The sequence below is a fragment of the Pygocentrus nattereri genome, chromosome 15 (assembly GCF_015220715.1).
Source record: "Pygocentrus nattereri isolate fPygNat1 chromosome 15, fPygNat1.pri, whole genome shotgun sequence".
Lineage (NCBI taxonomy): Eukaryota > Metazoa > Chordata > Actinopteri > Characiformes > Serrasalmidae > Pygocentrus > Pygocentrus nattereri.
Window position 1 is genome coordinate 26,628,992 of NC_051225.1, and position 17,102 is coordinate 26,646,093.

Consider the following 17,102-nt stretch of genomic DNA (forward strand, 5'->3'; position numbering starts at 1 on the left):
CTTCAGGTCCTTTCACAACATTTCGAAGGGGTTAAGGTCATTACTTTGACTTGGCCATTCCAAAACATTAACTTTATTCTTCTTTAACCATTCTTTGGTAGAACTACTTGTGTGCTTAGGGTCGTTGTCTTGCTTCATGACCCACCTTCTCTTGAGATTCAGTTCATGGACAGATTTTCCTTTAGAATTCTCTGATATAATTCATAATTCATTGTTCCATCAATGATGGCAAGCCATCCTGGCCCAGATGCAGCAAAACAGGCCCAAACCATGATACTGTCACCACCATGTTTCACAGATGGGATAAGGTTCTTATGCAGGAATGCAGTGTTTCCCTTTCCCAAAAGTTCTATTTTGGTCTCATCCTTCCACAAAACATTCTTTCAATAGCCTTCTGGCTTGTCCACGTGATCTTTAGCAAACTGCAGACAAGCAGCAATGTTCTTTTTGGAGAGCAGTGGCTTTCTCCTTGCAACCCTTGTCTTATACAACAGTTAAATAAATAATGTAATAAATAAATAATTTGGTGAACATGGTTTAATGTTAGCAGTTCCTTCCACCAAATTATAGTTCCTTAACAAGCAGCTTGTTGCTTATCGTCAGAGTAACGAGCTCCGCCCACTTGCTACATAGCCAGCAGTTTGTTCTCCAGCTCCTTACACTAAATTCCCAATTTGCCATCACCACTGAGCAGCTATTTTTTTTATTGCTGCAGTTTTATGGCTCAGTCCGATTTGGTCAGACTCTGAAGATCAGACTACACATTTGGCGAATGGTATTGAGACAATTTCTAGCTGTTTTTTAGCTGTTCTTCTGTCACTACTACCGACTGAAAAGCTGCTCAGTGGTGATGACAGTCTGGGTATTTAGTATAGTCTCATCTTCAGAGTCTGACCAAATTGGCTGCTGGTCAAATGTGATCTTAAAAGTGTCCATTTTCTGTTTGTGCCCAAAGTAAGAAATAAAAGCATTCAAATGGCTTGAGTGTCTCTTCAGCTGTCCTACTCATTGCTTAGCAATGGCATTGCAGCAGAATGATACAATGTGAAATAACAGCACAGTTAGAATGTTTCTCAACCAATCAGCTTGCATGGCGAGAACTGTTGTATAATATAAATATTTTTTCCTCAATTACTCGAAAGAGGAGTTTTGCTGTAAAAAGTTTTCTTGTAACCTTTCTTGACCAGGCTTGCAACTTACTCACATTTAGCAGGCTGAGTGTTCTCCACATGTGGGTGCCTTTTTACTGCTTCATAAGAGCAGTGTTTCACCTCAATGACCCTGTGTATTCCTGTTTAAGAATCCACATCCACCCTCTTTGGCTGGACAGCTCACTAACCCCCACCTCTATAATTGATCTGGACACTCCACTGCCTTTTGCTGTGCTTATTATTATTATTATTATTATTATTATTATATTCAGTATTTTATACATACTTTATTAATAACACAATTACATAACAAATTACATTTACATGATTTATTGATCCAGTCTACTCTTCTGCCTTTAGTCCATTGTCATTGATTTCAAAATCACATGGCATAAATAACTTGCTCACCACTCATTACCATTCAAATAGAGTACAATCCACAGATTTGGATATACATCAGTGCCAAATGCAGTTTTTTTAATGCCGACTTATTGTCAGTGTCTCAAAGCCCTCTTGGTTAATTTCTCTCATTGTGTCTTTTCTCTGATGATGGTATGTATCTGTATGTAACCTCTGTCACACAGGTTGGTCCCAAATCAGTCCCCAACATGACCCACTGTTTGTGTAATCATAACACTTTCTATGGGAGCTCATTCTTTGTGATGCCCAATCACGTGGACCTGTCCCGAACAGCGGCCCTCTTCGCCACAGTGACAAAAAACTATGTGGTTGTTGCTGTGCTCGGTGCTTTCTATGTGCTATATCTGATTATTGTAATGTGGGCGTGGTACACAGATCGGAGAGCCCTCAGAACGGTACGGAGCACAAACAGACTGACATCCCTCAACAACTCCATAACTACACATAAACCACAGAGAGAGATGACCGTGTATCCTTTGTCTTTTTCAGCGGAAGATGACCCTGCTGGAGGACAACCATCCATGTGCTCATTACAACTACATGCTAAACATACAGACAGGCCATCGCAACGGGGCAGGCACCTCAGCCAGGGTGAGTCAAAGTGTCTCGTTTGAATAAACTGATTAGGCTAAGGTTTGTGGACATACAGTACCATTAAAAAGTTGTATCTAGATGTTTTTGAGAAGCCACTTTGGCTGCACTCAAACGTACAAAATTATTAATGCTAGTCTTGTGCAGTTTCACAGGTTTCAATAATTGGTAGGAGGCTAAGAAATAAGAGGAGATATTTCGTTTAGTTTTGTTGTTAACTGAAAGCTTTACATTGTACAAAAAGTGAATTCCTCCAAATATGTGTCAGGCTTGACATGGCTTCAAATAGTGTACCTTTCAATATAGAAAGGGACAGAACAACCCGCTGCGTGCATTAAACCTGGTGTTTGGGGGCTCCCGAGTGGCACAACCGTCTAAGTATTGGCCCTGTCATCAGGAGATCATGAGTTTGATCCCTGGTGATGCAACAGCCATCTGTAGCTGGGAGTTAAAGAGAGCACAATTGGCCTTGCTCTCTGGATGGGTAGGATGGTTATGAACCAGTTAAGAGCAATTCTGAGTCGAGTTACAAGTTAGTCTGAGTCACCAATTCAAATCCCCATCTTTGGAATAGTAAAATTAATACCCAGAATGCTTCATATCTGAAAATGTTTAATCAAATCTAGAGGCAAATAACAAGAAATGACCATTAACAGATAATGACTGTGTAATAGTTTCCAAAAACCTGGAATAACAATATCTTTTAAAAAGAAAACACCTTCAGTATTTTATTCCTTTTAAAGTATTAATCAATAAAACAACAATATTTATTAAGATGTCGAGTTTATTCAGATTTTTGATTGGTAGAAAATGTATGCATTTATATTACATGAATAACTTTTAAATGTGTATATGACCATGAATGTCTACATTTGTGATAGGAAGATGGGTAATTACTGGATTCTGTATCACATAAAATAACAGTAATATTGCCAAATATGTGCATCAGTACATGTGCTTTGCATTTTGTTTTGTGATCATTTAATGATTTGTGGCCTAATGAGAGAAATAAATTACAAATTATTTTTCAATTAAATTTTTATTTTAAATATTGTCTGCTTTTAAGACTCAAACTACACAGAAACAAATAACATACACTACTTAAATGCAAATAAATATATTTCTGCTGTCAGATCAAAACCTTGTATCTCCAAAATAAACTTTACAGGAGAAAGAAAAACATACATTACTTTTAATGTAAGTCAGTGGAACCAGACAAAAATGGAGATACGAGGTTTTGTTCCAACAACAGTGATATGTTCATGTAGTATATGTAAAGGTATCAGTAACTCATACATATAAGGGCAGCCAGTGTATTGTCATGTATCTTTTTTTTCTTATGCAGTGTCTGTTTTTGGCAGGTTATGATGACCCTAGAGGGCACCGAAGGAGAGAGTGAGCCCCATCATCTGTCTGACCCAGACAAGCCAGTGTTTGAGCGGGGAGGGGTGGACATGTTCCTGCTCAGCGCACCATTTTCTCTGGGAGAGCTGCAGAACATTAAACTTTGGCACGATAACTCTGGAGGCCACCCTGACTGGTCAACATGTGTTCCAATATGCCTTTTTTTGCATAGGCTTTGAATACATTTTCACATTGACCTTACCTTCTAAAAAGTCATCCTGACTTTGTCGCTTGTGTGAAAACTCATTTAGCAATAAGCTCTTGAAAGCTTCTCTGAAGCCATTTGGACATGATGTTATCACCAAATTACGCTCTCCCTTCAGGAGAGCCTGATGAGTTCATCAGCTCAAAATAGCCTTTAATGCTTCTAATCTATCTTTTTTCCTCTAAATACATGTGACCTGCTCACAAAAGAGTTTTGCTGTAGATAAATGGGTATCTGTAATTTAATGCACAGTAATAATGATATCAGTTGAACAGAAGATATTTGTTCCACCAGGTATTTGAACAGAGTAACAGTGCAGGACTTGCAGTCAAAGAAAGTCTGGCACTTCCTGTGTTCCACCTGGCTGAAACCCAAAGGTGATGGCACTTGTAAAATGACATTCAACCCAGCAAAGAAGAATGAGATCGCCAGTTTTGGGTAATGAAAGGATAAATGAATAAGTGAATCAGCTGACGTGTTTGCTGTGTGACCTCTACTGCTTAGTTTTGGAGTCTATGAGGATCATGTATGTAACATGTAAAGGAAGATTATAGCCACTATTTTAGCTTTTAACCTAAAAGTGTGCTTAAATAATTACTGACTTTATTTAAACCCTGTCAGTTGGTTAATTAATCTCATATGTGGTTTCTGACACTGTATGACATCTTCTATAAAAAGTCTATTACAGAAATTGCAGAAAAAAAATCAAAACTGTTTTAGCTTCACACTTAAAAAAAGATGGTTCTTCAAGGGTTATTTAGTAGTCCACAGATAAAATTCTCTTAGATACTCTTTTTACGCTAGGGTTGTGGTGTCCACCCGAGGGCTACCTTGCATAGCCATACCCCCGATTTTAGCCCTGAATCCTGGTCTGGCTGAGTCTGTGCTAGTTGGCTCTAGTCTAAAGATTTTTGAGTCAGTCAAAGTCAACAGTTGGAGAGAGAATCGAGTATTCTGTGAGGGGGCACAGACTCAGTTTTTTGGCCTCTTGACAGCGTTTGTAGCGTACCCAAGGCATAAGCTCTGTAAAAAGTTGATTTTTATAGTTTCAGAAACCACATAATGTAATTGAGATCACTTAAAAACTCACTTTATTTTGAGCAGAGGTTGTGATGATGCATTTGTCACAATGCATGCCGGTAGGCCAATGGGGCAAGTGGTGTTTTCAGTGATCTTTATTGCTTAGAAAATTCTTTGTAGTTATCACTCAGGTTGGGTCTTTTTCTCCGACCGTTCTTACGAAGAAATTTTTTCTTAAATCCCACTTATACAGTTTTCATGAAGATTCTGACATTCGCCACTGTTTTCGTATTTGGGATTTGTTCTTAGTTTAGAACAGAATCTGCACACACAAGCACAAATGTGCGAAGAGTTCTGCGGTTTAAGTACACATCATGAATCTGATGTAGACTTTTTCTCAGGAACTTTCTCAAGAACGCATTTAAGAAATTATTTTGGAAGATATTGGAGAATGAGGGCCATTGTCTTTGTATTTGTTCAACATTCACATCAGTTTATTTGGCTTATAAGTCACTAATGTAACTTCCTGTGTTTCACCCCAGCAATATTTTCCAAGCTCGGACTTCAACTGGATTCCGGGATGAGCACATTTGGATGTCTATAGTTGACCCCCCGCGGCACAGCCCCTTCACTCGTGTGCAAAGAGTGTCCTGCTGTATGTCCCTGCTGCTGTGCACCATGGCCATCAACATCATGTTCTGGAATATTCCCACTAACGAGGATTCTCCTGTCATCTTCAAGATAGGTCAGAGAGCCTCCCTGGAGCAATCAACATCAAAGTGAAGATTTTATACCCTTGACTTTCATCATCTGCCGCTGTGTAAATTCAGGACACTCAAAGTCATGTGTAGTTGGCGTGATATGAACATCAGGGACTGGGGTTTTACACACACTGCCCATCAAAAGTACATAGTCTACATACATACACTTGTAAAAAGATGGTCATTCAAGGGCTTTTCTAAATAAAACCATGAGTTCTATATACAACCAGTTCATGCTTCATGCTTTAAACCTTGTGTGGTGTTGGGGTCTGTTGGACCCATTTTCAATGTTTAGCAAAATAATAAATCATGTGATTTATTATTATTTCAACCCCAGGTTCCTTAGCCTTTGCTCATTTTCGGTGAAGAACATGTAAAATAACACACTTCACACTGTTCACCCCCCACACATTTATATTACACATGGTGTTGGGTGAACCAAAAGAGTGGAGGTGCTGTGTCCTTCACTCTGTTCTCCTCCTACATGGCCTGCTGTTAGTGTGTGTGTCTGTGTGTGTTTGTTTATGTGTGTGTGTGTATGTATGTGTGTTTGTGAGTTTGGACAACATGGACAGGCTGCTGACTGGTTACAGCTGCTAAAGGAGAACCCTACGCTAGCCGCTTGTGATATTTTGAACATCTGGTGTTTTTACATAAATTGTTCTGGCTGTATTGATTTAAACAATCAATATTGCGATGGGTCCACCAGACCACTGAGTAACAAACGCATCAACACCACACAAGGGTTAAAAAGGTTCATTGTACTCAATGTACAAAACGGTTAATTCCATTGAAAGTTTCTTTAGTGAACCAAAAGTGGTGTTTCTATGGCATCACTCCATAGAAAAGAACCTAAGCAGATATTTGTCTTATTTAATTGGGACAAAAACAATGAGAGAATTCAAATTTTCTCAAAATTTGCAAAAAGTATGCAAAAGTCTACCAAACCTTTTGATGGGGGTGTTATAGATTTCAAACTTTCAAAGTAAACCACATTTCCTACATGAATGAATTCATTTTACAAGATTGATGTAATATAGCAGCACAGCAAACACATGCACCTGAATTAGAGCACTTGAGCTGAGGTTTTCGTCTCTTTGCCTCCACAGGGTCTTTTTCCCTCACTTGGCAGCAGTTAATGGTCGCGGTGGAGAGTGCCCTGCTCATGTTCCCCATCAACATACTCATCGTCACCATATTCCGCAACATTAAGCCCCGTATTCCTCATCTTCAGGAGAGGCCCAAGACCAGCGACTGCAGCAAACCTCCTGCTGTTTCCATGCAGACTATTCTCAAGGTCCTGTACATCATCCAGAGTCAAACAACACTTTAGTACTATTGCAGCTCTGCTGTGTTTAGTGAAAATTCTTTTGCAAATTTGACCTTGAGCGCTTATGCAGTGGCTCTTAAAGCATATAGTTTTGAAAGCAACAAGTTTGCAGTGAAAACCTCCACTGCTCCTCAACACCGAGGTCTTATGTAAGTGTTTTTTTTTTTCCATTTTGCTTTTTAGGACACACAAGACATGATGATTCTTCTCAACAAAAGCCCCAAATGTCAAGCGGTGGTAACGCAGCTGAAGCTAGAGTCAAGTGCAGATCTGTTCTCAGCTCTAAATCAAGTGCATGATGTCATTCAGATTATGCAAGGTGCCTCTCTCACTTATAGACGTTACTTTCTACTTTTAATGATATTTGAACATCATTTAGTGAACAGACATTATGTTAGGAGCTTACAACTGACATTAGGATCTCTCAAAATGCCAAAGAATTGGTGTAGATTATGTTAAAAAATAGGTCATTTAAAGGGCCCATATCATGGAAATCCAAATGTTTCTTGCTTATTTTTAATTAACTTCCAAATGTTTAATTCACCCTGTATATTACGTCTGTCAGGCTCCAGTCCTTGCAGGCCAAAACACTGCAGACTTCAGCGCACTGCCTCATTGAACACACCTAATTCAGTTCGTCAGCTAATCAGCAAGGCATTTGTGAAGTGCATTTCAGAGTGTTAGATGGGGGGGAAACACTGATCTCCACAGCACTTTGGCCTGGAAAGTCCCAAGTTTGACATGTCTACTGTATATAGAGCCCATTTATGGAACCTAAGCTGCAACAAACAGGCTATTTTAATTCATCATGGCTGTGCTGTCACACTTTTGATCACATGCCTTCATTGTTTTTGGGAGATTTACTACATCTACAAAGTTCGGTCTTAGAAGTTTCTCCTTCACACAATACAATTAATCCCAAACATGGTCAGTGATTTTGAGGTCTGGACTGAGGTGGTGGCCAGTCCATTGTTCTGAGAAGACCAGGAGCTTCTTTGTTTGATTTGCAAATTTTCTTTCTGTTTTTGTCCTTTACTCAGTACGGGCGTCTTGACGGCTACACATCCTTTCAGACCTATAGTGCTGAATTGTCTTCTCACAATGGAGGGATGAACAGAAACACCTATGTTTTCAGATCTGAAACAGCTTGAATTTTTCCTCTCTCCCAAAGATGAGAGTTTTATGTCCCGTTTATCTGCCTACCAGCCCCATTTTCTCTGCATCTTTATGATAGTATAGAATAAGTTTTTGAACTCCTTTTTTTTTTGTTTTAGAGACTCCTGTTTTTGATTTGCTTTCCTTTGACTTTCTCCTTTATTATACAATTGGATTCAAATATACCTAACCTCATAAATATCTCGTTAAAAATTAATAACTGGTAACTTAATGGGCTTTTTGACTGGAAATGAATTAAATAAAAGGTGATCTGTCTTTTGCACAATACTGTTATATTAATTAATTTGGGTTTATAAGACAAAGTGTACAAATGTGTGAAGACAGATATATAAACCATGCAAAAACTGTAAGTGGATTTCAGGAGGGAAAATAAAATGCTAGAATAATATAGAATATGGGCCCTTTAAGTGTTTTTTCTTTCATTCAAAAGCTTCTAAGCACTTCTTTGTACTAGTTGTGGCTCTAGCTTATATAGCTAGCTAGTATAGTTACATTTAGCTTATGACAACATGATTAGAGTATATCTAGTTGAATTACACATTTCACAAAAGCTCTTGTCTTTAGAGAATGGTGTTCTTCCTGGATGTCTGTATACTTGTATTGTTGTGCCATCTACTGTCTACATTTGCTAAATGAATACGAGTACCACAAGTCAGACTGAAAGCCTCTCATCTGTGTCCACTCAGGGGAGAGTGACAGTGACCCACACTGGGTCCAGTGCAGCCGCTTCGTGTTTTACTCCATGTGTCATCTGTCTCTGTTGCTGGAGCACGCTGGAGAGAAAGCTTTTCCTAACCCTGAGGAGCTCCAGCAGGCCATGAACACCGTGCATCTGCTGCTAAAAAAGGCTGAGATGGTGTTTACCAGCCATACCATGCAGAGGTCAGAATTCTGTTTATTTGTTCTGGTCCAGCATTATTAGAAGTTTTTGCTTTCATTTTGTTCTATTTTTTAAACCTTTTAAAATTAGAAATCTAGAACAACGGTGCATAACTCCAGTCCTGGAGTTGTCCAGCACTGTTTGGTAGCTCCTCTACTTAAACAGGTGCACAAAACGTGGCAGTTAACAAATTTGAGAACAGAGTTGAATCAGGTGTGTTTGGCCCTCTAGGCCTGCAGTTGTGCATGCCTGATCCAGAGCTAGTACTGCGATCTCACCCTACTGTTTAAATATAATGACGTAATGGAGTGTCTCAGCAACTACATAGGCCTTTGACTGTCCAAATTCTTAGAAAATGGATTTATAAACAAAAATGATTTATATGGATCTAAGTCATTTTGAACTATGCAAAATATGAATTTATCCTTTTATTTTATTACACACGTCTATATCCTAAGAAAATCTCCATTAGTTTGAATTGAAGTCCCTGTAGTTCATGAATAAGGAGCCTCTTTACATTTACGGCATTTGGCTGACGCTCTTATCCAGAGCGACTTACAATTTGATCATTTTTACACAAGTAGGCGAAGGTAGTGTTAGGAGTCTTGCCCAAGGATTCTTATTGGTATAGTGTAGGGTGCTTACCCAGGTGGGGGATTGAACCCTGGTCTACAGCATAGAAGGCAGAGGTATTAACCACTACACTACACCAACCATTTTTAAGGGGGTTCATTGAATTTTGTCTTTATAACACTCTTGTGGTCAGGATGTGTCAGGTAGAGTCATTTGCAGTTTTTTAGTACAAATGGCAAGGTGCGTGGCCTGTGACATTAGATTTGGCAGACGGTTTCTAATATTTCTGTATTTCACATGAATATGAAAGGTTTTAGGGATATTACCCAAATGCATAGCTTTTAAGCTGGACAGGAAGGAAATGCAGAACATACTGAATACTAAATAATAATGAAAAGATATTTGGTTTCTTAGGTCCACATTGCAGTAAGCACATAAAATGTGGGACAGACATATTCATAAAAAAACATGACATAAATGACTGATCAACAACAGTGTTTATTTATTTTGTTATTTTTAGGATGTATAAATACTATTTACACAGTTTTAATTGAAACTATTCCATTTTGTGAATCAAAAGCTTCTTTTCATGCATTTGAATTTTTAATAAAACCAAAATAATTTTTTGACCCATAATATGCTTCATAAATTACATAATCTCATTACATTTAGCAACTACTTGTCTGAGAAAATGTGTTATGCCACATAAAATAGTTTCTATGCTACATGCTAAAAATAAAAAAAAAAATAAATAAAATACACAGCAGGGACCCAAGAGTGTCTGTATTGTAGTTGAGGTGGGTGCGGTAGGCAGGTAGATGTACGGGACAGGAATATCCTTCAAACAGGAAACCACCACACTAGCAACAAGTCGTGTGACAATCATTTGGCTGGAACAGGCTTAGTGATGCAATAACAGTCAACAACTGTCACAGGCAGTGTGTCCTCTCTTTGCCTGCCTGATTTTATTCAACGTTTTCATGAAAACTGTCTCTGTCACTGTCCATGCCTGCCTCCCTCTCATCTCCTCTCTCACTTCACACTTTCATAACGCAGCTATTCATTTGATGTCATCTGTAAACACTCCATCACTTTGGTTCTCTTGCTGTCTTCTGGTGCTCATTAGGACTTTTTGATCTGTTCCTCGTCCTTTTTCTCACTTCAGTTCTTGTTAGCAGTTCTTTTCTGGGCATGACCTGCTTCTGCCAGTTCTTGCATCAGGCTATTCTGACAGAAATAATAAACAAAGCATTTCTCTTAATATATGTACATGGGATTTTGGTGCCTGTTTTATTATTGAAATATTTTATATTTAGCTAATATTTAAGGAATGAAAAAGATTGAACCTAAATATTGCCATGACATGGTAATGTAGCTACAGTTAAAGCTTTAGCAGAGCTAGAAAATGCTTGCTTATGCCAGGCCCATTCTACAGGATAACTTGACCAGTGTTGAAGCTTATTCGCCTCTCCCACATTCGCAAAAGTTGGCCTGATTTTAGGCCGGTCTTGAATGATTGTCTTCCCAGATTATCTGTGGTGTGGGCATATGCCTAATCCAACAGTCAACCTGTTCAATATTTACGACTCAGACTCCTGTAAAGTGTAGAGTTGCAATGCCAATTCTGAAATATAAACCACAATATTAATGTGTGAAATTATCAAAAAGATAAAAATAATTTCAATAATGTAGAAAACTACAAATACTTTCACTGCTAAACTAGCAGAACTAGGAAAGTAGTCTGTCACTTGCTGTGTTTGTTTTGATCCAAAGTTATGTTTGATCACAGGAAATTCTGCAAGATGTGAAGATTTGAGAGACGGTACAGTAGATATTGTGTAGTGTTTTGTTCTGGTCAAATCTTGCAGTGTGGGCTCAGGTGAATTTGTCATTATGTGTGATGTTAGAACTTGGCGATTGGACAATAATGCAACATCACAATACTCCAGGAAGTTTTCACGATACACAATATGTCACAATATGTATTTTTCCCCCACACCTGATAAGTTAGAACAGACAAAGTAGTGCCACTATTAACAATACTATTAAAAACCATCAATACAATGATACGAATATATGACTACATTTAAGACACTATGCTGCATTATTCCAGTTAAATAGGACTAATTGTGCTCTCTTTGTAATCACAGCTGAAGCTGGGGAGTGTTTTTAAGTACTGGCGATATCCACAACACATTTTGTGACATATTGTGAGAATAATGATAAATATTGTGATACTGCCCAGCTCTACATAATGTCTCTTATGGTTTCAACATTTATTAGAATTTTAAATCCTGCAGTGTGGGCCAGGCATAGGTTAACTTTAACCAAAAGCACTAAATAAAAGAAACCTGTCATTACACTAGCCACAATAATGAACTAACTTTTTAGCACTTATCAGAAAGAAATTATTAACGATGTAAGCTTTGAACATTAGCAACACAGGCTAAAGCTCTATGTTCAGCGATTATCTATGAAAACGGCTGGTAGATACTCATGGCAGACAGGAACGAATCATGGTCTCTTGAGGCCCCTAAGTGAGAGGGCCCCCCACACTTAAACAGTTACGTGTAAACAGAAAAAGAAGCCCTAAAAAATTGAGACTAACAATGTTTTATTTCATAGTTTGAAAGCAAAGTCAATTGTCCTTATTAATGTGCAACATTCATCTGCATCTACATTCCAACAGTTTTTCTGTGTAGGATTTGAAGATTTTTGTGTAGGATTTGTGTCATGATTTCTTCTTTTTTTCAAGCTAAACTGAGTCATGAAGGGTAAACATTAACACTTTCCACACACTGTCTAATGCATCCCATTTGAACAGCAACAGTCACTAATAAGTGTCAATAATAATGTAAATTGGGGCCTGAGAGCTGGTATCTCATTACTCATTTGTACAAGTTCAGCGGCTATTCATTCATCTATTGTGGACATATGCGGTATTGTCCAATTATTTAGGCCATCTCAAGCCTTGTGGTCTAAAGGCCTTCCAGGGTCCCTGGCTTTAAGAGGCTCCTGGGCACTGGCCTCAATGGCCTAATCACTCATCCATTCTTGGTGGCAGATCACTGCAAACATTCAAAGCATAATGTGGTATAAAACAGATTATTGACTATTAAAAACATGATCAATTAATTACAAAAAGCCATACGAGAGCACAGGATTAAGCCCGTGCCAACTACAAAAACATTGCACAGAGCTCTGCTGTAATACCTTCTCCTCCTGACTCACTGCCTTCTTGGTCTAGCTATTATCATTTCACCACTCTCCCCCTTTCATTTTCATCTCAGCCCTATGTCTGTGCCAGCAATAAAGAAGAAAACAGGCTGCAAGCTGCCCTGGTGGTTCGTTTTCGTCGCATGGTTTCTCCTTCTGGGCATAAGTGGCGTCTCGACCTTCTTCACCCTACTCTATGGCTTTCAGTATGGAAAGGAGTCCTCCATTAGATGGGTGATCACCCTCACGCTCTCTCTCTTCCAGAGTATTTTCATCGTCCAGCCCCTGAAGGTGAGCATGAAAGATGTTTGTCACATTCAGTCACTCCTCAAGTGATAATGTCATCCAGCTGTTGAACATGACATAATTTATGAATGTGGGCTGAAACCATAGGTTGTAGGTCTGGCCATCTTCTTTGCACTCATCCTGAGGCCGGTGGATGTGGAGGAGAGAGAGGAGGTGGAGCTGTTGCTGCAAGGTAAGAACAGGACATATCAAGGTCTTCTGCAGTGATCACTAACTAAAGTGCTGCATATGCAAGAGACCATGCAATTTTAATCAAACCACAAGCTGAAAGGAGCTGTTTTCCCTCTTTTGATATTAAGTATTAAGAATGTAAAATCTGGCCGAGTTCAAAAGTTTCAGACTGCCATTACTTTACAGCAAAAGTCCTAGTGAAAGGTGAAATATCACATTTTCACAATTTTCCCCTTAGCCTAAACGTACTTTATCAGCAGAGACATGTTTGGTGTCTTAAGTTTGCTTCTTTATTTTTGACTAATGCTGTAATGTGAGGGTAACGCTTTATTTGAAGGCTTTTAACATAGAGATTGTACATTTCACACACATTAGCATTGAATAATGTATTTGTGAAGCAATACTTATGCACAGCTCGCAAGATAACATGAGATGTTGTATTTAACTTGCCTTAAACTGATGTGATAGACATTGTGTTCCTATTATAACACTGTTATGAAGCATCATTCCCAAATAATGGAACTTCTAAAGCAGAAGACTAGTTAGTGATAGTCCATTGCTTCACCACTGATTTCTTTTTCTTGTTTTTCTGCCGGATTTTGTTTGGCAAACTTGTCTTGCATTTCCAACTCTGATCATGAATGGTGTGCTTGTATACATATGCTTTTGATCAGACGTACAGTTTTCATACATTGTTCATACATAAATTGTGTTTTTTTTTCCCATGGAAATGAATCATGGGCTAAAATTTGCTTATCTCACTAACATCACAAATAAAAGTACACTGCACTGTTAGAAATAAAGGTGCTGTTCAGGTACATTTTTTGTTCATCAAGGTGCAAACAATGTAAATGTACCCTTAAAGGTACAACAGTGGTTTTAAGGTTGTGTACCTTGAATATGCTTTTATGTGTGAAAAGTACATATTTGTGCCTTTTCATAACCGAATGCTTTAAAACAGAACAATAAAATAAAAGCCTGGGGACGAGACGGTTGTGCAAAGTCAATACAACTTAGAAAATATGATCTCAATGGATTATGGTACAACTGTGTTCCCTGAATAAAGGTACTGAGATGTACTCTTAAGGGTACAGTTGCGTACCTTTTTTTTCTGAGAGTGTAGTAACATATAACCATATAGGACACCACTGCATCCACATAACATTGTTGCGATGGGATTACCTTAGCAACCACCTAGCAACACACTAGTAACCATCCAGAACATCATTTCAATCATCTAACAAAACCTAGGAATCATTTAAACACAGTTGCGACCTAGCAACATAATAGCAACCACCTGGGATACCATAGCAACACCAAGTCACGCTAAAGGTTGCCTATGCCAATACAAACATGATGTTCTTCATAAACCATTTATGTCATCTTGCAGTTATACTTTTTATTCTATCCTTTTTATACATAACATGTAAGAGAGTCTAAACGACCTTGTGTGATGGTTTAGGCAAGCAGTCTACACAATGCTATAAACATTAGCCATGTAGTACCAGTGCAAAGCAAAAGCAGCAAACTTCTGACACCAATCATGTCTAGGTTGACTGAAAACATTTGGACTAAAGGGAAACTGTCAAGTTTATATTCTTCCACACTGTCACCTTCAGTGAAGAACTGTATGGTTTTACATGTGCTTTGTTTTGCAGAACAACGAGAAAAGTGCCAGTTGTACTGTGGACGACAGATGTACTGATACATGCTGAGTAAAGACCAGGACCAAGACAAGGGGGAAAAAAGTACCTTGTAGTTTCTAAGATGTAGATTTTAATGTAGATGATAGTGTGGTTTGTATCATAAGCATGTGTTTATGTGTATGTCTTCATTTCCCTTTACAATCTAAGCATGCATACAGTTTACTAGCAGCTTTTGCAAAGAGACATACTGCATTTACTATAATTACATTTACGGAATCTCTGTAACTGTACGAGGCTGACACAAACACAGCCATATGCAAAAGAAAACACAAATAAAAAAAAAAATTTAACAAAACCACGTCACAATTAGTGCCACTCCAAGACAATTTCAGGAACAAAATGTAACTAACAACTGTTCCCATAAGTAGTCATGCATCTATAAATATACAGTGCTTATATTGTGTTTACTATAAAGTATAAATATAAGGTGACACAAAAACCACATTCCTTTATTCATTCCTGAACATGGGGAACATTAGAGAGTACACTAATGAACTGAGCCATGATGTAACTTAGGGCCCTAGTACAAAGTAAAATAATGGACCTGTCCCATAGATAGATAGATAGATAGATAGATAGCAGGTGCCTTCCCAGAAGAGTTGAAGCTGCTATAGCTGCAAAGGGTGGGCCGACATCATATTAAACCTTATGGATTAAGAATGGGAGGTCACTCAAGTTCATAAGCATGTGAAGGCAGACGAACGAATACTTCTGGTAATATAGTGTATGTCTCAAACAACTTGGTTCTCTTAAAGTATGACACCCAATAACATTTAATGTTATCCTAAATGCTCTCAGTAGACCACCTTTAAATAGATAAATAATTAATATATCATGTTGCAGGGGCCCAATAAAAAAATTTAATGCAATCACACAAGTGCAGTGACCTTCATGAACTTAAACTTGCATGTTTATCTTATGCCCATGTGCAATAAGAAAGATGGTTAAAGAGGTGAAAATGTCTTTAAGGATCACAGTTGGAGATTTGGAAAAGATGATATTTATGGTCATTACATCTCTAAACCTATGATTAGATGTCACCTCCATGCCAGCAAACCATTAGGAAAGCATGGCAGAAGACAGGCTTTTACATCTTCAGGCCTCAAACTACAGACCTCAAACACAAACATTTAACACTGTTTGACACAGTTTTTTTCTATAAAGTGGACAAAAGTATGTTGACATAGCCGAAACAGTGGCCATACCAAGTTATTTCTCCAATTTCTGCATGAAATGCTCTGGCTTATTAAACCCTGTATCCAAGTTTAAGACCATCACTTTGCAGGGGAATTGTACATTTCTAAATGAATAAATAATTCAGATGTTTGATGTGAAATGCTTGATTGGAGAGAAGCCTACTGAGTCTGAATTGTTTACAGTCCAAGGCATCCAAAGCTTTTAATGGTTCTAAAAGTTCCCTCTCAAAAAGATAAGAAATGAAGTGCTTATGAATTCGCTATCTAATGCCTCAAGCATTGTCTTACAATAGTTTGGGGTTAAGGTTTTGGCATAAAACATACTTTAAAATTCATTCCTGGTGGAGAGATATATGTGGGGTGTTGCAAGGCAAAATAGTCCACGAATAAACTTTTTCTTCTTTTTCTTCTTCAGATTTACTGCTATTTTCTATCATCAGCGTTACATATAAAACCTCAGAAGACACATGAAGGTCCACTGATTGGTTTCTATCACTACCATTATAAAGATATCTGAGGAGGCAAGTTTGTTTCTACAATGAATTCTTTCACATCAAATATCTCTCAATGACTTTACATCTCTGCGATTGTATTAAGCAGAAATTCCAAAAAATCGATGGAACGGTTCTTCTAGAGACTAGAGAATGCAGCTACAGGCGTTACTAAATGAAGGACTCATTTACTCTGTGTTAATGTATTTCATGTGACTGCAGCGATGTATGCAATTCTACACACAGCTCAATCATATGAACTGTTAATGCATAAATATCCAGAACACTAATCTAAATCTACAGTCTATAACTTTATTAGTCTATAAAACTATAACTATAAACGTACTTTAGAAGTAAAATATTGAAATACTTTTGATAGTAGTCACATTCCGACTGCTGGCTAATGTGAGTAAAAGACGTCTTCTCAACGTCTTCAACTGACCTCTGCCTACTGATGAGCACCATTTTTAATAGCCAGCACAGCCGATCTTCAACACACCTGCAA

The 17,102-nt window shown here is 38.1% G+C and overlaps 1 protein-coding gene across 1 annotated transcript in view; it reads left to right on the forward strand.

The window, feature by feature from the left end:
• LOC108435907 (polycystic kidney disease protein 1-like 2) overlaps positions 1 to 15,172 on the forward strand; it is a 24,801-nt gene extending 9,629 nt beyond the window's left edge. The window contains exons 15-25 of the mRNA XM_017712042.1: positions 1,736 to 1,966; positions 2,061 to 2,162; positions 3,524 to 3,702; positions 4,066 to 4,209; positions 5,334 to 5,536; positions 6,662 to 6,849; positions 7,066 to 7,201; positions 8,745 to 8,940; positions 12,802 to 13,018; positions 13,121 to 13,205; positions 14,863 to 15,172. Of these exons, the coding sequence (XP_017567531.1) occupies positions 1,736 to 1,966; positions 2,061 to 2,162; positions 3,524 to 3,702; positions 4,066 to 4,209; positions 5,334 to 5,536; positions 6,662 to 6,849; positions 7,066 to 7,201; positions 8,745 to 8,940; positions 12,802 to 13,018; positions 13,121 to 13,205; positions 14,863 to 14,909 (1,728 nt within the window). The 3' untranslated portion in view covers positions 14,910 to 15,172. The remainder of the gene's footprint in view (positions 1 to 1,735; positions 1,967 to 2,060; positions 2,163 to 3,523; positions 3,703 to 4,065; positions 4,210 to 5,333; positions 5,537 to 6,661; positions 6,850 to 7,065; positions 7,202 to 8,744; positions 8,941 to 12,801; positions 13,019 to 13,120; positions 13,206 to 14,862) is intronic.
• The last annotated feature ends 1,930 nt before the right edge of the window (positions 15,173 to 17,102 follow it).